The 22,954-nt window shown below is 43.8% G+C and overlaps 1 protein-coding gene across 4 annotated transcripts in view; it reads right to left on the bottom strand.

Moving 5' to 3' along the window:
- The window catches only part of LOC121895885 (nuclear receptor coactivator 3-like), a 69,058-nt gene that overhangs the window by 9,877 nt on the left and 36,227 nt on the right, over positions 1 to 22,954 (bottom strand). For 2 of the 4 annotated variants that reach the window (XM_042409414.1, XM_042409410.1), the window contains exons 2-11: positions 17,047 to 17,136; positions 8,538 to 8,645; positions 7,464 to 7,624; positions 5,433 to 5,533; positions 5,161 to 5,335; positions 2,948 to 3,130; positions 1,869 to 1,955; positions 1,569 to 1,709; positions 911 to 1,058; positions 69 to 583 (exon numbers count right to left, since the gene is read on the bottom strand). In XM_042409414.1, the coding sequence (XP_042265348.1) occupies positions 69 to 583; positions 911 to 1,058; positions 1,569 to 1,709; positions 1,869 to 1,955; positions 2,948 to 3,130; positions 5,161 to 5,335; positions 5,433 to 5,533; positions 7,464 to 7,624; positions 8,538 to 8,626 (1,600 nt within the window). In that variant the 5' untranslated portion in view covers positions 8,627 to 8,645; positions 17,047 to 17,136. Of the gene's footprint in view, positions 1 to 68; positions 584 to 910; positions 1,059 to 1,568; positions 1,710 to 1,868; positions 1,956 to 2,947; positions 3,131 to 5,160; positions 5,336 to 5,432; positions 5,534 to 7,463; positions 7,625 to 8,537; positions 8,646 to 10,338; positions 10,537 to 17,046; positions 17,137 to 22,954 lie in introns of those variants that run through there. The other 2 variants (XM_042409412.1, XM_042409413.1) reach the window with 2 other exon arrangements.

Below are 22,954 nucleotides of genomic sequence, written 5' to 3'. Positions count from 1 at the left end.
TCAAACAAAGAAGTCAATCAATTCATAGATGACACTGATGCCTAATTACTGAAAAATGATCGACATACCTCCAGGTGAGAACTGGTTGGCTCCCATCTTTGGGCTCCCTCGGTTACGGGGTGACATCAGGAGACCTGGCTGGGGACCGCCCATTCGGGGGCTTCCGGAAGGACTGTTCAAGCCACTTAGCCCAAACCCACCGCTGCTCTGAAACGGGGGCTGCTGTGGATGCTGCTGCATGCCTTGGCCCGGGTGATTCATGGGACCCATCTGATTCATATGCCCCACTTGATTCATCTGCCCCATCTGATTCATCTGCATCATGCGGTTGCCCATGCCTCCACTTCCTCCTCCACCGCTCCCTCCGTACATAGAGCTGCCTCCCATCGGACCCATGTGACCCATGTGGCCCTGCTCGTTCATGCCAAAGCCCCTGTTCATGCCGCCCATGCCCCCCATGCCCATCCCTCCACCGGTGTTCATGTTCATTTGGGCATTTGAGTTGGGTCCTCCCATGCCCTGTTGTCTCATAGTGTTAGGCATCATGTTGGCACCCTGAGCTGAGCGGTAACCGTTTGGTTCCCTGTGTGGAAGGAGAGGGAAAAAAAAAAAACAAGTCTGAAAAACGCAAAAACCTTGAAAATGCTGAATCCCCCACAATAACCTCTCTCAGACTGTAGAAGCTTGAAATAAATGCAACTGAAATACCAGTTCCTACGTGGAGTCTTCTCACTGTTCACAGGATGTCAGTGTATAAAAGCTACTTCAGCTGCTACTTCAGCTATTCGTGTGGCATGAATGCCTTGGCTGCCTCGCATAGATACGCTGGAAGTGCTTTTTTTAGTCAATACAGTAAATGACACATCCTTTGCTGTGTTTGAAAGGAGTGTGTGTATTTTCAGTTTCTGACCTCTGAAGTAGGTGAGTGGAGATGAAGCCTTGCGGCTCGTTGCTCATAGGATGACGGTACAGTTTGCTCTTGGTCTGGGCTGTGACTGGGGTGCCGTCGGACAGAGAGAAGCGGTACAGGGGCGTCTCAGCATGACCCTGCAGAAAGGCTGCGCAGACAGATAAAACGACGGATTAACACAATTAAACACTTATCTGATAAAGGAGGTCATCAATCACTGCTTTTCTGTTGGAGCCAAATCAGTGATTACAATGAGGATCAATGTAGTGCTCAGGCATTTGTATTCATGAGATCAATATTTAAATAGTAATGCATGAGGTGTGTAAATGTGTTTATGCATTTAACCAGTGAGTTTAACCAGTTTTTCTTTCCGATGGGAGGCCTCACCAAGCTAAGTAGTACCAACAAATTAAAAACAAATAATCTGAGTCAGACAATATTCCTTCATAACTATAATAGGAACACAACATCGTAAAAGAGAAGGCTGAATACACAAATGAGTAAACAGTTAATTAAATACAGTCACATCCTGATGATTTTGCAGCTCTTAAATTGTGGATATAAGAGAGCTAAACAAGATGAATTGACGTTGAAGTTCAAAGTACTTCTGCGGCTGATTCCAGGTGTGTGTGTGTGTGTGTGTTTTTGTGTGACCCACCCTCATGGTAGTGGCGTTTGTGCGACCAGGGTTGCCCGTCACTGTGCTGAAGGAACATCTGAATGCAACGCCTCAACAAATCCTCCCAGCCCGGACGCATCGACGCTCTCAGAGAGTTCTGGTCGATCTGGATCAGTTTACCTGCCGGGGAGGACAGAAGGACGACGAGTTGGAGGGGGAAGGAAACAAGGAAAAGAAAAAGGGATGAGTCAAACCTATTCATGGTTGAAGAATGAATGTCATGAATTGTTTCAGCATCTGTTTGTTTAGAGAGAGCTTTCAGGATTTGCAGCTCCTCACCTGAGAGCTCATGCCGGGTATTGAAACTCTCTGTTCTCTCCATGGCTGTCACTCGACGGGCCACACAGATCATACATGACTGAAGGTCTGCAGGTGAGAGAGGAGAGGTGTCAGTAATGTTTCATAGTCATTGCATTGTACTTAAGGATCATTGATTGTGGGTTTTATAGATCTTTACTGAAAAATGCCTGGAGCAGAGTCGTTTAAACCAACTTTACATCGTATACATGTAAAGGTTTGCACTCTTGAACCCAGGCCTTTAGAGAAGCAGTGCTTGTCTTCTGACCATAAAGTTACCTTTTTGTCACGTTTTGTCACCTTTTGAACATGTAGTGAAGTGAATTTTGCATTTGAAGAGCCTCTTGTAGTTTTTTGTGCATTTTTCTCTTTGATATTAAACCCACGCATGAAAAATTCCCATCTTGCTGAAGGAAACAACTAAAAAATGCTTCGGGTGAGGCAAAAAATGGGGGGAAATTCAAATGAGATGCTAAACAAACAGAACATTGTTACTACAAAGTGGTTGCTTTGCAAAATAGTAAATTGAAGATGGGATTTTCAACCAAATTTTTGTATTTTAAACCCAATTTTTTTTTTACCTGGTTTTACCTTATTAAAAAATCCAGAATCTATGAATATGCAAATATCTTTCATTCCAAAGTTTAACTAATGGACACCAGATGTCTCCTACTTCACTGAAAAGCCCCTTCTCAGGGTACAGTATGTACACTGGAGGTTTTCCACTTTCCATATTGGACAAGAATTGGTTCCAAACTAGTTGTGATGTCATAAAACCAGGCTCAAAGGTACACATCTTAAACTCAGATTTAAGATCAGCAAAGAGAAAATTTCACCGTTTCAGCAATATGAAAACAGCCCTTAAACTCTGAACATACAATATTCTGCACAGTGCAGCTCAAACAGCCAAGTGAAGTAAGAAAAACACATTTTTCAGTGCAGGGGGACTTTAAATATTGCCAATAAACACAGATAAATGTATTTTTTCAACACAGTAAAATCGTAACATGGCTTCTTATACTATACTAAAAGTGTGTGATTTTAAGACGATGCCAGCGTACCTTCCCCCTCCTCGATCATGGCCTTGGGCTGGGTAAGAGCGAAACACTGCATGGTCTCGTAGCGTGGCCCTCCTGGCCCCTCCTCCATGGGGCCGTGGGCGTGGCCAAACTTGACCAGCATCCGGCAAGTGAAGGTGTGACTCTTCTGTCGGGCTGCCTCGCTTCCCCACGACACTCCATTTACTGAGGGGGAAACAAACATAAACAAACACATCAGGACGTGTGCTGACAGAAATTTACGCTTGGGAGTAAAAAGGAATGAACATGTAACTCCTGGGACTGAAAACCACATACAGCTATGAAGGGACTGCCTGTAATCAAATATCACAAACAGCTCACACTCTACCCTGCCACAGATACACACACACACACACACACACACACACACACACACAAAACAAACAAACCACACTGCAAACATGTATTTTCCCTCTTTAATTGAGAAGCAGAAGCCTCTCCTGCTGTTTGGATCCCTGGCTAAATGGACCATAGGATTAATGTAGCCAAGGTGTCGATTTCCAATATCTCTCCCTCTCAGTCTGCTTTGCAGCAGGCAGAGGCCAGGGACACTCAGCCATCTATCCTCATTTAGGCCCTGACTCCTCATCACGGCTCACACACACACACACACACACATTTAGACGGGGTCACCTTCACAGGGGGGAGAGGGAGGAAAAGAGAGAAAAGGGAGGCAAACTTCAGAGAGACATCCAACTGTCCTCCAAGGTCTGTGTGAAGCCTTGACGGGGCCTTGAGTTGGCCGGAGGTTTCTGTCTGGCAGGTGCAGGGAGGATACAAGAGAGGACTTAGGAGACCGAGACATGTCAGGGAAGGGAGGGGAAGGGAGGTCGGGGTAGGATGGTAGTGGTGGGGAGGGGCTAACTGATAGTGAGAGGTGATTTAACAAGGCCTTGGGTTTCTCTCCTCCACAGAGAAAACATAGCACAGTCACTGGGGCAGACAACTCCCTTCAGACACAATTATCCAACAGCGAGGCAAGACAGAGGGGTCAAAAAAACACACTGGCCGACAACAAAAGCTCACTCCACGTTTTGTGCACGAGTGTGTGTCTGTTTTTGTTACTATATGTGTGTGTCTTGGGTGTTTTTGTGTGTGTGTATTTAACTGTAGCTGGCGTGGTCAGCGGTCATCCCACAGGAATGTGCAGCGAGAGCGTATTTCATTCATGGGTCCAAAAGATAATGAAGGGGCAGAGCAGCAGAGCGAGACACAATGAGGGGTGGGAGCGCCGAAAGAAGCAGGTTGAGAAACAGACAACCACAATATTCATCTTAGTAGGCAGCCATATTAAGTATGAATGAGGCTGAGAAGGAGTGAGCTGAGAGAGGCACAGGGGACGCTCAGAGGAAAAGTAGATAAAGATGAGTCTTAAAAGATGAAGAGAGTGAATGAAGAAAGGAGCGTGCAGGGGAAGAGGAGGAATAAGTGAGAGAACGTGTCAATGACATGTCGGAGCCGCCGCTGCTTTAGGAACATTACTGCGGAGTTAATCGAGTAGCAGGTTCAGTTGAGCACACATATCCATAATTAATCAGCTTTATAAATAGTGCTCTGTGCACATACTCGTGAGCTTAGACACACACATGCAGCATCTTCAAAAAAAAAAAAAGAAAAAAAAAAAAATGCAATCCCATGACTGACATCGCTTGCTTGTAAATATACACAATGAGACATACACATACTGTACGCGTGCACATGCAAACATGCAGTGAATTAAGTAGAGGAAAGTGTGGAGGTGCATTATTCAGCAGTAAGTAGTTTCCAGATGGCTGCCATGGGATCTGAATAGAGCTCAGGCCTGTTTTACACTGTCTGGACCACTGAGTGTGACTGACAGCTGCGCTACGCTCTGCCTGCTTAGCACCGAGTGGGTGGGTGCTTCTGTGCACATGTGTGTTTTGTCAGGTGTGTGTGTATGTGTGTGTGTGTGTGTGTGTCTTTCTAAAAAAGCTCTCATTCACATGAACAAGCTTCCCAGGAGCTCCTCATTATAACGGGAGAAGGAGCTACGAACGGAGGAGCATGAATAAATAAGTGAGTGAGTTTACGCTGACGTGCGCGCACAGTTGTTGTAACCTCTCAAAGTTTGTTTTATACCTCGGCCCTATGGAAGATGTCAAGCAGGGTTTACTTCTGAGCCGACGTGCAGCTCCGAGTGTGTCTGTGTGTGTAAGCGTGGGTGTGTTTCTCACTGTTGGTCTTTGGCAGGTTCTTGTGGAACTCCTCCCTGTCGTCCTCATGGAGAATGTTGTACACGCTGGTGTTGATGAGCTCCTCCTGTTTGTACTGCAGGTACTGCGTCACGTTGTCCGACACGAACACGATGCTGCCTTCGCGGTTCACCACAAACAGGAAGCCGTCCAGAGCCTGGCAGCACAGCGACAGGAAGTCACCACCGGCCAATTGGCCAATCAAACCTTGACTAAACATCATCTGTCTGACAAGGGTGGAGCACTGGACTCACCTGCAGCAGGAGCGGCCCCAGATGGTCCTTGTCGATGACCCCCTGACCTGTTGAGGACACGTCTGATTTTTGAACGTCGTCATCGCTGGACGAAGCTTTTCCTGTAGGAGCGGAAAGGGAGGGAAAAGAGAGGAAATGCGTTACAAAAACATGAAAACACAGCCACTTCAAGCCCAGCTGCCTACAAAGAAGCAAAAAACAGCAAAGGAGAAAGACAAGGTGAGAGCGAAGATACCTGAAACCAGAGGAAACTGCCCGTCATTCACTACTCTAGCTGCACCAGCAGGGGGCAGCGTTTCTCAATCTTTACTTTTAAAAAAAAATTTTTTTGATTCAAAACTACAGGTGAGGAGGGAGACGGACGGAGGCAGGCTTCTCTGAGGAGCCCGTCAGGAGGAGTAGAGGGCTGGGTGCATGTGGAGCAGGTAGCAGCCGTCCTCATGCTTTATATTCAGTGTCAGACTCTGAGGGACTGTCTGGTAGGCTGGGGCTGAGAGAGAGAGAGAGAGAGAGAGAGAGAGAGAGAGAGAGAGAGAGAGAGAGGGAGAGAGAGCGGGAGAGAGCTAGAGAGGCTCTGGAAGCAGTAATGGTGCAGGGGCAGGAGCTGAGGCACCTGAATTAATGGAGGGGCTGAGAGAGGAAAAGGAAGACAGAGAGATAGATACAGAGAGAGAGAGAGAGAGAAAGAGAGAGGGAGGACCGGGGTGAGACAGACGGCTGTGGACGGAGATGATGCTGGGAAAAAGCGTCTGGTGTTTGGATTGTTGTTTTAATGCAGGGCTTGGTCTGAGAAAGAGGTGGGGGCTGCTCAGCTACAGGAATCATTCTATCTGATTAGCTCCCAAGGGGCACAGATAGACACAAAGAAAAAAAAAAGCCATTGCTGCCTACAGCCAGGCACTGTGAAGTTAGGCAGAGAAGGACTGAAAGAAAGAGGGAGAGGAGGGGATAGAGAATGAGACATAAACAGAGTGTGAGAGAGGCTGCACTCCATCAGTTCACTCAATATCTTAAGATGCTGGGAGCAAACCTGAAGATGCTGCAACTCATTGTGCTGCAATACAGACATTAGGTGGGGGGAAGCAGGGAGACAGAGGAGGAAGACGCAAAAGCAGAGTACATTAAATCCAACTGAGATGAAAAAGAAAACTGATTGATGTAAATAAAAAAAAAAAAAAGAGCAAAATGAATATGAACAGAAAGAACAACAGGAGAAGAGGAACAGGTAGAAAGCGAGAGACGAGTCTAAACGCCTGTGTCATTTCTGTCTTCACTTCCTGTAACTATGGCAACCTGTCAGCAGCCAGTCAGGGCCAGCTGTAGCCTCTTCCCCTTCCTGTCGAGGTGGCAGACACTGACTGAGCCGAGCAGAAACACAAGAGCAAAATTCCCCACCGGCTCTCCCCCTGATCTCAAGAAATTCATCTTGAATGGGAAAAAACTGAAGCTGACACAGATCTGGATCTAAGAGTTAAAAAAATGTCCATTCTGCACTGACGGTGCATCTGCAAAGCGAGCGTCTGAGCCTGAGGCTTTTTGAATTGTTTGCTATAGAAATGACCGCTGCATAATGGAGAGAACAGAACTATAACAACAGCAGCTGTAACAGAACTAATAATTTGGCAGTTCAGCAGAATGGATGGGCATGTGATTACCTGCAAACGTCCAATTAAACAGCCCCTGGCGAGGCCAGCACACAGCTGTGCATGCCACACACACACACACACGCATGCATGCATGCACACCCGCGAATGACAGGTTCACAAAGCACTGCCAATGTTTCCTCCCAAACATAAACAGTTGAGGCTGTGAAATTTGTGGGAGATGAATGACTGATTCGTCCTTGCACCTGGGCTCCGAGGAGGCACGGGTGTGTGTGTGTGTGTGGGTGTGTGTGTGTGAGGGCTGGGCTCTGAATGGTGCTAACCCCCAGCTGTCTCTTCCCGCACAGTCTCTCCCCAACACCTTTTCTAATGTTTCCTCCGCAGCCTCCAGTAGCCTTCAGGATCTCAGACAAGTGTGTCCACTCACCCTGCTCTTTGATCTGGCGGATCTGGCGCACCGTCTCTTTGAGGATGGCACATTTGTCTGGTTTGACATTGAAACTGTCGATGTCGCTGAGGTTGGCTGAGATCAGTTCCGCCAGCTCCTCGATGTATTTGCTCTCCTGCTCCCGCCGTTTCCTCTCACACCTGCAGGGGGCAATGTGCAGAGATTAAAGTTGAGCTACAGCAATGCTAACTCCGCTTTATATACCTGAAAAAAATGCATGAGTGGCTGCAAGGTAGATATAGTTTGTTTGAAAAAGCGGGGAAACTGATTGCTTTTTTAGGCACAATGTCTTCTATGAGTTTGTCCAGCAAAAAATAGTAGAGAAGTTGGTGGTGCTTTTGTTGTGGTTGAAGCTCATTGACACCTTAGAGTCAGTGCTAATATTGGAAACTGGGCACAGGAAACAACAAGCCTCGTGACAAGTTGAGGTTTTACAGGACACATTGACTTTCAGGAAGTTCCTGCATCTACTGCACCAAAGCAATGTCTGTTTTATATTTTGGTATTTGTACAAATTAAATAAACGAGATATAATGTGTTAATTAGTGAGCTTTGGAGGGGCTGGTACGAGGATTTCATTACTTTCGGACAGAGCCAGGCTAACTGTTTACCCCTGTTTCCTCTTGTTTCCAGTCTTTATGCTAAGCTAAGCTAATCACCATATAGATCGAACAAAAATGAGAAATCATATAAATTTATTTCCCAAAATGTCCGATTATTTCTTTAATTTAAATATTGTCTGTACTATTTTGTAGAATATGGCCTTTTCACGTTGTGTGTTTTGTATTTATTGGGGAGGCCTCTCTTAAAAAAAGGTTTTGAGGTTAAAAATAATAAAAAAGAAAGAAAGAAAAGAAAAGCCATCTGTTTTTTAAATCATAAAGTTCTTGAAAGGGCTTTTACCAAAACTAACTAACTGCATATACCAATGGAGGAACCACATGGCCCGGTCTAGAGAAACCACTGACCCAGTAGCCCACTTTCCTTCATTTCCCCTCTCTTCTGCTGATCAGACAGACAGACAGACAGACACACACGCACACACGCACTCACCCGAGACCAGGCGTGTCGCAAGTGGAGAGTTTGCGTTTTCGGTTTTCTGAGCTCAGAGGCTCCATGGAGTTCTCCCCCAATCCACTCATCGTGTACACATATCAGCACCTGAAAAGAAGAAACACAAACACACAGGTGAAAATAAGGCTTTAACACAAGCAGAGATTAATTATTTGGTCTCCATTAGCCTTTTAGCTCTTACTATATAGTTAATTGTGAAGACACGGGAATCGTCCTTTTGAACTCAGCAAAAATAACAAACACAGAGGCAAAGTGGATACAGTGCAAAACAGTACGCAGTAGGGTAAAATATGCTTATATCATGCAAATCATATTCTCCTGGCAGAGACTGACGAACATAAACATGTCTCGTCGGCCTCCTCCTCCTCCTTCTCGGAGAAAATGAGAGTAAGCATGTGAGGTTGTGTTTGTTTGTGTGTGTGTGTGTGTGTGTGTGTGTGTGTGTGTGTGTGGCCCTGTGCATGTATGAGTTCATCAGCTCATATGGTGCATCCACACATACACACTCACTCACACACATACACACACACACACACACACACACAGGATTAGCAGTGTCTCTGATGATAAGCCACGCTGCACAACTAACCCCGTTAGACAGCCGTCTGTCTCCCATAATGCATCACATTTCGTCTCCAGGAAGTGAGCTGATAAAGGTTGTGGGGAAGAGAGGCAGATGGGAAGAAAGGAGGCGAGGAGGAGGAGGAAGAGAAGGGAAAGAGGAAAGGAGCAGAAGAAATAAGAGCGGGAGGGAGAAGCCGGTGCTGTGAAGTGAGCTCTGATTGGTCACTTTCTTTGCCACAGTGACAGCGGCTGACACTGGGGAAAGGTAGGAGGGAGGGAGGATGGATAGAGGGAGGGAGGGAGGAGAGGAAAGTAAATGAAGGGGGGGGGAGAGAGAGAGGGAGAGAGAGAGAGAGAGAGAGAGAGCACAAATATAGTGGGAGACAGAGAAAATGCAGAGGAAGAAAAAATACAGCGGGGGGGGGAATCAGAGCGAAGAGGCGGGGGCAGTGGGAGGGAGCAAGCAGAAAGAGAAAGAGAGATAACGGCATGTCAAAGAAAGACAGGAGGGAAGGGGAACAGGTGAGAGGGAAGAGGAAGAGGAGGAGGAGATGTAACATTCAGACTGTCTGGTTTGTGTTTTCAATGCATGTGCGGCACACAGAGTGGGCTGAAAGCCTCCAGTACCCCTCTTAACCTTCACAGCCGGAGCAGTTTTTTCATTCCATTGATTACATGGTTATCCTCTGACCAGAGCACTGCCTCTCCTGCATAGCAAATCAGGCCAACGGCAGGGGAGAGATGCCTGTTATTTAATCATTATGCACCATCATCTCAGGCTCCTTCTTGTGGGATCACAGCAATCCACCAAAACGTCTGATTGCATTCTCTTTTTTTTTTTTTTTTTTTTTGGTTCTTGGATAGAGAACGTTCTAATCTTTAGTCGTGCACTCTTAGCTTGCAACATGATCATATTCGGCTGAAACGAGCAGTGAAGACATCTTCTTCTTGAGACAGAATCAATATGAGGGCTGCTTTCATGCTCGTCTTGAAGACCAGGAGAAACACAAGTGTATTCCCTTGCAAGACAACAACAGGGAATACTCATGAATCTTCCTCTAAAAGCAAGAGATGCTCTGAAGACACGCCGATCCTCTTGCTCAATCCCTCCTGCTTTGAGTTTCTTTCAAATTTCTCTTTTAATCTCTCCCCTGAGTACCTCCCATCTGACTGTCTGTCTTTCTGTCTCATTGCCTTTGTCTACCTGCTTGCCTACCTGCATCTCTTTTCGCCTATCCTCCTGTCTGCCTCCTTGTGTGCCTGTCTGCTGCTCATCGTTAGACAAAAACCCCGCTTGCTGTTGTCTGATGAAACCTACCACAAGGGAGACGAGGAGGCAAAAAGCAGAGAGGAGGAGGTACAAAGTCGGAGAGTTCAGAACTCAATGAGCCAAAGTGTTTGAGTGAAACTCCGTCTTTGCTTCTACGCCGATCAAGCCCGCCCGCCCGCCTGCCTGACAGCCTATTGATGGAGTTCTCAAAGGGGGAGTTGCTCTAATTGCGGAGTGAATGAGGCGGCCCCAGAGAATGGTTGATTAGGAGGCCCCAGGGAAATGGGTCACCTCCAGCCTGGCGCGGGCCGCCCGCTTTTCCAGTGCAGGGAGAAAGTCAATTACACGCCACAGGCAGTGGGGCCTGGTGGCAGAGAGGCAGCGGGGCTGCGTTGGGTACAATACAGCAGCAGGGGGCAGTGGGAATGAGACGCGTAAAGAGGGAAATGGGAGAGGGTGATGGCAGCATGGAGGGCAGCAAGAGGGAGAGGAGAGATGGGCATGAAGATGGTAATTTAGAGGAGAGAGAGTGAGATACAGGAGATGTGAGGGTAGAGCAAAAAGTACAAAGTTACTGCACCTGAGGTAATGCACATTTTGATTTAGAGCATGAATAACAGTTGAATAGAAACTCTGGAAATGATAAAAGCTTGGGCTGAGGTGGAAAAAAATGGTATACTGATGTTGAAAAGAAATTTGAAATTAATTTTGGTCAGCTTTCAATAACAGATACAATTAGACAAAAAAAGGAAAGGAACAATAAAAAGGCAGTTACTCAAATCTCAGAGTTGGAAATAACACATAACTGCAGTCTGAGTAAGGTGTAGGCGGAAGCTACAACTTATTGTGTCAAATGTTTTTAGAATACAAATCATATTTGACATCAAGAGGTAACATTGAGCTTCAAATTTACAATATCCTGCAGCCTATCATACTAATGCCAACATTTCTGATCATACATTTCTAGATATGTTCAGTAAATTATCTTTGTAACATTTTTTAACAATTACTTGTTTTTCTTACTTATTTTTAATAAACTTCTACATGTTTTTCAGTTTTCCACTACAACTTTTCAATCAATTTAATTCACCCAAACACATACATGCCTCTCAAATCATATCAATCTTCTTTCATTTTAAAATGACGTCTGGGTACTGACTAGCAGGTTATAATTTTTTAGCTCTACACATATAAAACTGTTATGTCATCAAATGGAAAAAAATGGTAATACAGATAAATTCGGAGAAAACCGAACTGTAAAATCCAAACAATGAGCTGAAAGAAGCTGAAAAGCTCCTTACAGCTGAGGGGAACTGAGAGTTGTGTGATTATCGTCTGTGGGTTTGTCACTATGAGCAACCCCTTTCACATACAAGTAGTCATGTGATCCATTGTTAAAATATTGATTATTGCCTCATTTCACCTTTAAAGTGAGCTTTAAGGGAGCGTGTATGAAGTGTACCTAGCATGATTAACAGAGCTCAAAGACAACTGAGATGTAAAAACTAGAGAATCAGTCATGACACCACAGCTAAGTGTTAGACAGAAACAAATGTGTTCCCCAAGCCATATGTTCTCTGCACTTGCTTCTGATCGGCTGCATGTTCATTTAAGTCTATAGACTAAATCGTTTTGGTTGAAGATGGCTCGAAGGCATTAATCAGAGCCAGAGGCAATAGTGGGAAGCAGTTAATCAGAGTAGTTACGAGGCAGCAGCTGCTTGGCTTCTTGTGGCTTGGCCAGAGGAACAAACAGGAACAGGACTAAAAGTTTAGCATCCAGCCGACTACTCTACTCCTGACACGTACAGGTGAGTGCAGCCATGCAGGTAAGCAGCTCTGAACTTTCACACTAAGCAGGGTAAAAGTTTGACCTGGTGCTCAACCCTGATCTTGACCCGAGTCATCTGAAGGGGTCGCCGGCTTCACGCTGACAGCTGACCCACGTATTTTCCGGGTCGTTAGACGGGTGTGAAAGGGGGGATCACTCGGGTCAACACTGCTGTGGCGTCACCTGGGGGTCTGCTACAGGACAGCAGCCTGCCAGTGACCCTGGAGCCTGCAGCCCAGTGGGAGCACTGCTCACCAGGATCCACAGATTTTATGGCTTCATGGTGAAACCAGAGTAAACAGTTCAACTCGTGAGCTAGAAAACATGCAGTCCAATCCAAGTAAAGTTCACAAGCTACAGGACAGTCAGGAGATGGAGAGTTGACTAGTAAGAGACCTGACTCTGAAACGTTAGCGGTCAAACTATTCCCTAAACGCTTTGTTACATGATAAGATATCTCAAAAACTAAAGGCTAGACTTCAATGAAATGTGCTGTAGATGTTCATGGTGCACAAAGGATGAAACCAAATCTCTCTTGTTGACCTCTTGACCTTTCTGCAAGCCAAGCTGAAGTAAAGTTCTCCTCTTAGATAGAAGAAATATCAGTATGTACATCTAGAGCTCCTTTTTTAGACATGGATTATGTGACATTGCTGTCATCATTTATCTGATGCAGGTGTCTTTTACATAAATGTTCCTTACGGCTTCATTCAGACATGACTGGACATTATGAAAATAAAATTAGATAATAAGTAAGTGATACATTTATGACAGTGACCATTTCTTTCGTACTCTGATGGCATTCAATTCAAACTTCTGTTGGAAGTTTTATGGAAATGTTACTATGAGTAAGTTTGACATCGTGACTTTTATGTAAAAGTGACTCAGGTGCTTATTCAGACATGAGACTGATATGTAAAACTGCCATCAGATTTACTTGATGAGGCGCATGTCTGCCAGAGGCTCAATGGGCAGATTTCCATGAAATTTTGCAAGCACAGTCATGATCCCCACAGGATGAACCATCTTCATTTTAGACATGCAATGAGTTTTTCTCTCTCTGCTAAAATCAACTTTGCACACGCATTAGCTTGTCTTCTGTAACCTTCATGATGAATTCTATGTTTTAGGCTCACTAAAATTGGAAATTTGTTTTTTTTTTGTACATACAGTATGGTACATACAGTAACCTCTAGGAGTTGTTAGCAGCACGTTAGACTTTCAGTTGTTATAGTCACAAAATGTTTTATTATACTGATTCTAACACATAACATTTAATATTAACTATTCATTCCATCTACGACAATCAGATTACATTTGATTTCTAATATCTGAACTCTAAATTTGTTGTTCCCATGTTAAAGTTTACCTTTAAAATATCTTCTTCTATTCAATTCAAACTTGGCTTATTTTCTTGAATTTTTTTCCCTCTGTGTGTGTGTGTGTGTGTGTGTGTGTGTGTGTTTTGTAGTATTGTAGCACTTCAGTGTGCACAATAAAAGAGATGAGCAGCGCTTCAAGAACACTGGTGAGCTAAACAACAGACTCTAGGGAAGCAGAATTAAAATGGATGAACAGCAGCTGAAAACCGAAAGCAAAAATTCAGTTTGGGAAGAGAACACAGAAGTGGAGAGACGACAGACCTCCCACGACAGAGTGAGTCACAGCAGAAGAGAAAAGAAAAAAAACAATGCAACAAACAAGAATGTGTCGGAAAGAGTTACTGGGGGCAGACATAGGAAAAAATGAGCAAGAACAAAAACAATGTAGACCTATCTTTAATCTGTGTTGTAGTTAGTCTGTACACAGGCAACTTGATTCCCGTCGAAAAATCATCAGAAACATCTTGGGACTCCCCAGAGTGGATTCAGTCAATTTTAAAACTTCATTAAGGGTAAAATACAAACTCTTACCGCTACAGTGTGTGCAAGAGGGCTTCCAGGTTAACACAGAAAATCTTGCAAAATTAAATGAAAAGAAAAATAAATGGAGGCGTTCTTCTGTGTGTTTGAACGAGTATGTTCATTTACCATCTCTCAAATGCTGAGATGGCAGAACTGTGGCATGAGCTGGCATCAAATTTCCTGTGTGTTTGACATGCGTCTGTTTTCATGCTTTTTGGGGGAGGACAAGATCATGGAGGCAGAGTGGTTTGGGCAGGGTGCTGGTTGTAGGCGACAAAAGGGAGGAGTAGATAGGGAGGGAGGGTGGGTGGGAGGGAGGGGGAGAGGGAAGGTGACAGAGTTAGCGGGGCGGGTGTGCTCAGGCTGGGTGATGCAAATAGCCCTGCCGTCGCCTCCCCCGCCTGCCTTCCGCCTGCCTGCCAGCCAGCCGCTCTTTCATAATCTCTGTTGACAAAACAGAGGCACACGGACCTATTCTGGCCATGTAAACTCAGACGAGTGACATGGCAAGAGCTGCAGCTGCTTCACTCTGGCTACTGAGAGCTCAGAGCAGCACTTTTGACATGTTGGATCACAGCATTATTATAGAAAGGTTGAGAACATGGGTTGCTATCTCTGGGACTGTCCTCCAGTGGTTCACTTCATACGTTTCTAACAGAAAATTCATTGGCTTTACCTCCTCTCGAGCATTGTCTATGTATGGGGTGCCGCAGGGCTCCGATCTAGGGCCAGTTTTATTTTTTCTTTATTTACTCCCTTTGGGCCACATTATCAGCAGATGATACGCAGATGATACTCAACTGTACTTGTCCTGCAAACCATCTGAATCAGTTAAGTTATCTTCCCAGCATAATTGCCTAGCTGCGGTTAAGGATCGGATGGCAGAAAATTTTCTTCAGCTTCATTTCCTCCAAAACGGAAATCCTTATTATAGGCCCTGAGAACACTTATGGTCAAGTTCTGCCTGTTCTTGGCACTCCAGCGCATGTTATACCCACTGCTAAGAACCATGGAGTTATTTTAGATCAGATCCTCACTCTCGAGTCCCATGTTAAAAAGCAAGCTCAGTAATGTTTCTTCTACTTGAGAAATATCTCTAGAATTAGATCTTTTATCACTTTTAATGATCTTCAGAGCATTATTCATGCTTTTCTCACTTCTTGTCTGGATTATTGTAATGCCGTGTTTACATGCCTTGGCCAAAACATGATTGCACAGCTTCATGGTGTCCAAAACACAGCTGCCAGACTTTAAACCAAATCACGAAAGCATGGTCATATCACCCCTATTTAAGCTTCCCTTCACTAGCTGCCTGTCCGTTTTAAAAGTGATTTTAAAATTTTAGTCTTGACTTTTAAGGCCCTGCATGGTTTGGAATAGATAGTCTGTCTACTATCATAGACGAGTAAGAAAACCAGCAAATATTCATATTTTAGAAGCTGGAATTAGAAAATCTTTTCAATTTTTGCTTAACAAATTACTTAAATGAATCAATTGTCATAACTGTTGTTGATTAATTTTCTGTTGATTAACTAATCAATTCGTTAACTAATCGTTTCAGCTCTAGTGGATGATTTGCATACAGTACAATACCAATGAGCTTTGCTATTTAGAGGAGGCTGGTACGTCAGTTGCACACTGAAGAGGGCATCGACGAAATATCTGTGCACTTTTTCCCCTGCGCTTGTATTGGACAATTTTAACAAAATAAAAAGAAAATATCTAATTGATTTGGGTTTGCGAACTCCCTTTTTGTGCTTTCGACTATGACTGGTTGCACACACCACCACTGCCTCATGTCTTTTGGTTGAGCACGATGGTTTATAATAATAGTTTTTACTTCGGATGCAAGTCAGATGCATGAACAAGATCCGAGGCAAATTAAAAACCTCTTATCATTACAACTGGGATTAAAACACTGCACCTAGTTGCTGAATTCATCCAAAACTGACTCAAATTCCAAAAGTAAAAATGAAGCAAGCTGCTGAATGTATTATCAGGTTTTTACAAAGCGAGATGTCCTGGTTCAGCCCACCGTAAGTGGTGCACACAACTGGATGTTCAGACTCTATATGTCTCATGTGAGCAGGCTTGTACCCTTGACTTTTTATTAAAGAACCAGATGTTTTCTAAAGCAGTTGCTCAACTTTTGCACTGATGATTCAACCAGGAGAGTTTCATGCCCATCCAAGAAGTACTCCAACTGCCAGTCACCTAACATTATCTACGCAGAAAGTGAACGGGACTTTCTACTTTTTTTACTTTAACTCTGACACCACCTGCCTCTCCTCATCCCCACCCTCCCTAGTTTTCTTCCTGTTCATAACCAGTATCTCCGCTGCCATCAACTGGACTCTCCGTCCTCTCTTCTTTTACAGACTCACTCCCCACACAATCATTCCTGCCATTTGTGCGACGGCAGAGCGCCCGCAGTGGCGCGTGTAAGAGGGCACGTGAACGAAAGAGAGAGTGTGGTTTGGTTAAGTCTGGTTACATTTGTGTGTGGTGTTGTCACCTGCAGACAGGGGTAAAAGATTAATGCTCTCTTTCAGTCTCTGTGGCAGGTAGAGCACAAAGAATAATTTGATTTCTCCTCCTGTCTCCCTGCTGTCTTCCCACTCTTCATTTTCTCATCTGCCTGAAAATCATCCTCTTTGTTTCCCTCTTGTTACCGCCACCACCTTCACTCTTTCTCCAAAACTATTCCATCTGCCATCTAGTTAGAAATGGTGACAAAATCCAAAAACCTCAAACACAAAACACCTCCATAAAACATTTGCTTCAGAAAACACTGTTCGCTGCGTTCAGGTCAGGAGGATGTTGCAAGAATGTGGCAACAACAAGAAACTGTCTCTGGCAAACCGCTCAACCTAAACCCAGCAGGCCGTTACCATGCCAACCATATGGGATGTTAGCCCACCTTGTGACGGCACCGAGATGATGGACGATCAGATCGCCCCCCCACCCCTCACTCTGGGGGTTTGGTCCTATGTGGGCTGGTCAATCGAGTCTGGAGAAAAAACACACACATAAAAAAAAAAAGTTTAACAATCCTGCTCTACAGTGCATGTTCATTATGATGATATTAATGAACAACAAGCAGCTTTATTAATCAGCGGCCTGAAGACACATGCACATGCTGCATTAACGGCTTAATGAGCAGTAGGAACTGTGCTGTGCCTCGCTATGTGCTTTTGTCTTCATTATGGGTACAGAGCAAACACATCGTGGCTCCTGTGCATTTGCATTAACACACAGACTGCTCCCACAGCCAGACCAACCCCTTGAACACACACACACACACACACACACACACACACACACACACACACACACACACACACACACACACACAAACACCTACACACAGATATGAAAAGGGATGTTGAGACACAAGTTTTACAGGAAGCCAAATGATCGAAACCTGAAAGTGACGACAGCATGTGATCTACAATTCAGCCAATTGCTTTAACTATAAAAGGTAAAAGAAAGTGCTTCCATGTCCTTCCACTAATGTGCGCTCCGGATCCATACGATTGGATTTAAACGTCAAGCCTTTATTGGCAAATATCGCCCGTGCTTTATGGACTGGGAGCAAGAGTACAAAAACAGACTATTAGGCTAAATCACTGCTCTAATCCCAAAAGCACATAATAGGCTAATTTGTGTCCATTTAGATCCTGATAAGAAACAATATGCAAGTGTGTGTGTGTGTGTGTGTGTGTGTGTGTGTGTGTGTGTGTGTGTGTGTGTGTTTTGGCCACACTGAGTTGTTGTAGTAGCTCAAGTGTTCTGTCTGAACAATCATAAGAGAGTATCCCGTGGGGGTAAAGAGTGCGTAACCATGGAGAATGCTGGGCGTTTCCATGACACCCTGTCATCAGTGAAGCACGCCACCAGGATGTCTCATGTTCATCTGTCACTGTGCCTTAATGTGTGTGTGTGTGTGTGTGTGTGTGTGTGAGAGAGAGAGAGAGAGAGAGCTAGGGAGAGAGAGAGAGAGAGAGGGAGAGACAGAGAGAGAGAGAGAGAGAGAGAGAGAGAGAGACGCTTACTTTCGTTTTTATTAAGAGGATGTGTGAGTGTGTCGTGTCAGGGCGCATGTTTACAACCAAGAAGTTCAGGACATACCCTCATGAGTGTGTGAGTGTGTGACTGACCTCATGCCTAGCACATCCATGTTGTGTATGTTTACGTGTGTGTGTTAGCATGTGCCTGTATGTGTGCCATTCACCGTCAGCGGACTGACCGCTGGCTGCACCCATGATTGGGAGCAGATGGGGACTGTCGGTGTGTGTGTTAGAGTGCGTTTGTGTGTGTTAGGAGGAAGGAGGAGGAGGAGGGTGCTCTAGTTTAGGTGATGTATGGACTCTCACACACCAACAAAGACCCTCCTTCAACCGATGTGTTTCCTATTAATTGAAAGGGGAGAAAAATAGAGAGCCAAAGAGCGACTGCTTAAGCAGGAAGAATTTATAGCTCAGCTATGACAAAGAGTAACCGATTCCATTTTTTGGAGAAGTTCGGACAAAAAAAAAATGAAAAAGTGCTATGCGCCATGCACGAGCAGGGACAAGAGAGCCTTCAGTGTGATCATTAAGGCTCTTTACACTCACTCTGACACAGCCATGAAAACCAGACTGAATAAAAACGGTAGTTAACGGCATGTGGCGCTGCTCATACAGTCATAAAGCCTTGAATATAAAAGCCGTGTGAATGAGCTGCAAACATGCAGAGGTTGAGTCGGCGGAGAAATGTTAAGCTTGTGGTTGCCGAGGCCTTTTTACAGTCAGCTCTCCTCTTCTCATCACCTGTCTGTTTATCTCCTCATGCTACTCAATTACTTGTCACCACAGAGCTAAACAAGCCTTCAGCGTTTGCTGTATGAATGTTTGTGTGCTTGTGTCGAACAACACAATAAATATCTTACAGAACAGTATCTTCCGCTTGTAAAAGCAACAGTTTTAAAAGATGCAATAAAGATGCAGCCAGAGTTCACAGTTTACTGTGGATGCTCATACAGAAGCTATTAACATCATGAACTTGAACTGCGCAGTATATCATCAACAGTAGAAAAGGAGCTGATAAAAACAGCAGAGATCATATCTCAGCGACAATTCTGCATTTCAAAACCTCGCAAGCACACAAGTCTGTTGAGAGAAGCTGATTTAACTTGGCGGCTAGTTTGTTGTGACTTTTCAGATTTCTTCCTCTTTCCATGTTACATGATATTGCAGAATTCACGTCTGATGAATCAATGTTTACTGAGACTCTTTGTCGCCTTGTATTGCCTTGGAACTCACTTAAAATCAGACCTCTGTTCAAAAGACACATACTGCTAACTGTATTTAACTTAATATGTTATTGTATCAGACACAAGCAATGAAAAATCATGCCTTGTGACAGGGGAAAAGTGTCAAAAATCATGGTAATACGTGCCCAACAAAAGAAAAACTGCATTATCAGAGTCCGCAAGTAAACCCTCAACCCTGACTGAAAGTTACTTGAGGGAATATTTGCTTAACAAGACTACAAAATAATCTCCAGATTATTATCTCTCTCACTAATGATTCTTCTATTGTATTACAATTTCTGGGTAGCTGAGCCCATGAACTGAAAAAAATAACAAAGACAAACCTGTGTGCTCCAGTTTCCCTCTGGGCTCAACCAGCAACCACCCATAGATGGTGATCTACATGGACTTATCCATACAGTAGCGCTGTAGGATTACTGCCTCTTCCTTGAGCTATCGTATTGTCTTGTAAAGTGTTTTCTGTCACTTTATCTTGACCGAGCCGTATGCGGAGCAGAAACAGAATATGAAGGAATGAGCGCTTTCTCAGCCGGTGTGTCAGTAATAACTGTAAAGCTGCACGCAGCCAACAAACAGCCGTGATAAGATAAAGATGGTAAAACTGTTCACATGTCCTCATCTGTTACCTTTGACTGAACCGGGAAGAAAAGTTGGAGCCACATGTGGACTTTACTGTGTGAATGTTATTGTGTGTGTGAGAGAGAGAGACTACATTTCCTCTTGGTAACAAAGTCCATTTCCATCTGGACTTGCATTAGACTCAGTGAATGATGTTTCTGAAGCAGAGGATCTGAGGCAGTAAACTAAGCAAATTCACTGTAACTATAGATGTGTTTGTTAATTTGTCCACTGCAGATAAGTCTAAAATTTGGATCTGATCTAACATGGACCTGTGAAAAACCTACCCAAACCCAATGGGCATAAATACATTTTTAAAACCAAAAAGATCTGAAAAGGGCCTCAGATCAGAGCTGATAACGAGCCTGATCGGAACCATTCATCATTAGACATACTGACCCTCAAACCCAATCCCAACTCAGATTTCAAGTCAGGTTTCCATTAAGAAGAACCAAGTGGACTTGACTGGTGAAGACCTTTAGTTTGTTAGTCATGGCCTGAAATCTTCTACAAGACATTGCTGTTGACTAGTTGCAGGTACCAGCTTTAACCAGCTTACACTCACTGCTGCAACAAAACCTAAACACAGCACCTCTTTCCAGTTGCAAACCTGCCATTAGGCCTGCACACCTAGGGTGGGGGTTCAGCAGCATTTTATTGAATCTGCATCCAGTAGGCTATCAAATCCTCTTATCAAATCCGAATCCTTTCGAATCCGTTATCAAACCCGATTAGATTCAGTTTGCAACATTTGCAAGTGACTAAAGTTATCAATAACTAAAACTCAAAGATTCACTTAAGATCTGTAATCACCTTTTGTTGACTGAGAAGGCAGAAACGGTGCCGGTTTTACTGGCAGCCTAATTAATGTTTACAGCCTGTAGCTATAATCTGAGAATGAGATGAGCAACACAAGATATGAAATGTTGAAATGGCGATTAAATGGATCTGACACACTGAAATAACAGGTGTAGCCTTTTTCACTGTGCATACCTCATTTTTCATGAGCGACTAGATCCAAATACATCTTCAGTTATCAATATGATATTATATGAGGTGGGTTATGCACATTAACCCACCTCTGTGAATAGACTAACTTATTATCCATACAGTATTGATTATAGCATTCTTTGCCTTGCTGTGCACATATAGTAAATAACAATATGATCTCTATATAGATATTGTTCAGCTCTTGCCTGTATATAACAGCTATATGTTTACAGTATAAACTAGTATATTCATATATTCTGGATTTTTTTAATGATGGAGAAGGAGTAGATGTCATTTTAAGTCTTGAACACACACCTAGAAAAACACCGATGTCCAGCCAGAAGGATCTGTGCCTTTAAGAAACATCTTCAGGCAACAGAGAGATACAAATAAAATTCAGGCAGATCCACTGGTTGTTTCCTCGCAAGCTATATTCTTTTCTCTCTCCTCACCTCCCTCTTCTTACTGTTGCTCTCTTTTTTATGACAGAACTTTTCTCTCAATGTGTCCGTCTTCTTTAATGACTGTGAAAAAGGGAAATCGTGCGCGCTAGCCAGCATACATAACGGCACAGTGAAAAATGCATAAAAGTACATTGTGTGTAAGTCTGTGTGTACTCTGGGTGACTCTGCTTTAGTTTTTTTGCTTCGCCCCGTCCCCTCAAACAAATCCAGCACTCACACTGGAGCAAAATAGGAGCCAAGCCACATCTTGGCACCTTGCCTTCCCTTAAACAAATCAGACCACAGAGGCTAATAAAAAACTCAGAGTCCAAAGCTCGCTTCCACAGACGAGGGGGTACCAAAGAGGGGAGCCATTCTCAGCTACCCCGCTCTGTCTAAAATGAACTCGTACGAGACAGAGTGCTGCTTTTCAGCTCAGACAAAAAGTGCCAGTCTCTCCACTGTCCTCATCATCCAAAACCCCTTTTCTTTGCAGTTAAATAGTGCTTTGATGTTATATTGTTCTTAACTAGCCTCACTAAAAAAAACACTTACTGAAAACAAATTGCTTCTTAGTTCAGTGACAAAGTAAGAGTGAACTTTCCATCTTTAGACCAATTACTGCTATCATAGTGCACAGCCTGCTGCTTCAAACTTCACACTTCAGAGAGGGATAAGAGGGGGTGGAGGAAGATGAGGAAAAGCACAGGGAAAGTGTCTCGCTCAGGGCAGAAATAGGCCAGGCAGGTCTAAAACTAAAACTCACCCAGCCATCCAGGGTGTGTCGGCTGTAGGCTGCCATCAAACATGCATTTACATATTCAAAAAAGGAAACAGGCGTTTGCATGAGTCATCCTTCCCAAGAAGGTAGAGGAAACCAAACTCACAGCACACTGCACCATGCTACATTGTAATGCACAACAATGAATCTGTAGTCACACAAACAGCTAACTAAACTCACCAGGCGGACAAGCTATTGAAAAGAAGCAACCATAAAAAGAATGAAAGAAAAAGTATTACATCAGGTTTTTGTAATAATAGCTTGAGGCCACTTTAAAATGACTTTATGGAGCAACATCTGTTTTGAGTACAGTCTGACACTCAATTTAATAAAACAGGCAATTTTCTTCTCTTAGAATTCAATGAGTATAAATACTGTAAGACCGTAAGTTTGAAGAGTAAACAATGAGGATAACTGCACACACGCTCGGCTAGCTCTACACATTACTTTATTTTTGTTATATTCTTATTTCTCCCAATTAACTTAGTTGTCTATAATTGAAAAGTGTCAGCTGAGCTACCTCACTGGAGTTATCTATAGTTTTGTGAGCCTATAAAGCTCCTTTATCTTTGTTACATGATCTAATATGGGGAAAATATAGAGACAATACAGATATATAGAGCCAAATTACAATTTAGACATTAACACTGGCCATTCATTGTCGTAGCTGTCCTTATTCATT

This window comes from Thunnus maccoyii, chromosome 4 (genome assembly GCF_910596095.1).
Source record: "Thunnus maccoyii chromosome 4, fThuMac1.1, whole genome shotgun sequence".
Taxonomy (NCBI): Eukaryota; Metazoa; Chordata; class Actinopteri; order Scombriformes; family Scombridae; genus Thunnus; species Thunnus maccoyii.
The sequence above is the reverse complement of the archived record's forward strand: the minus strand, read 5'-3'. Positions and strand labels throughout refer to the sequence as shown.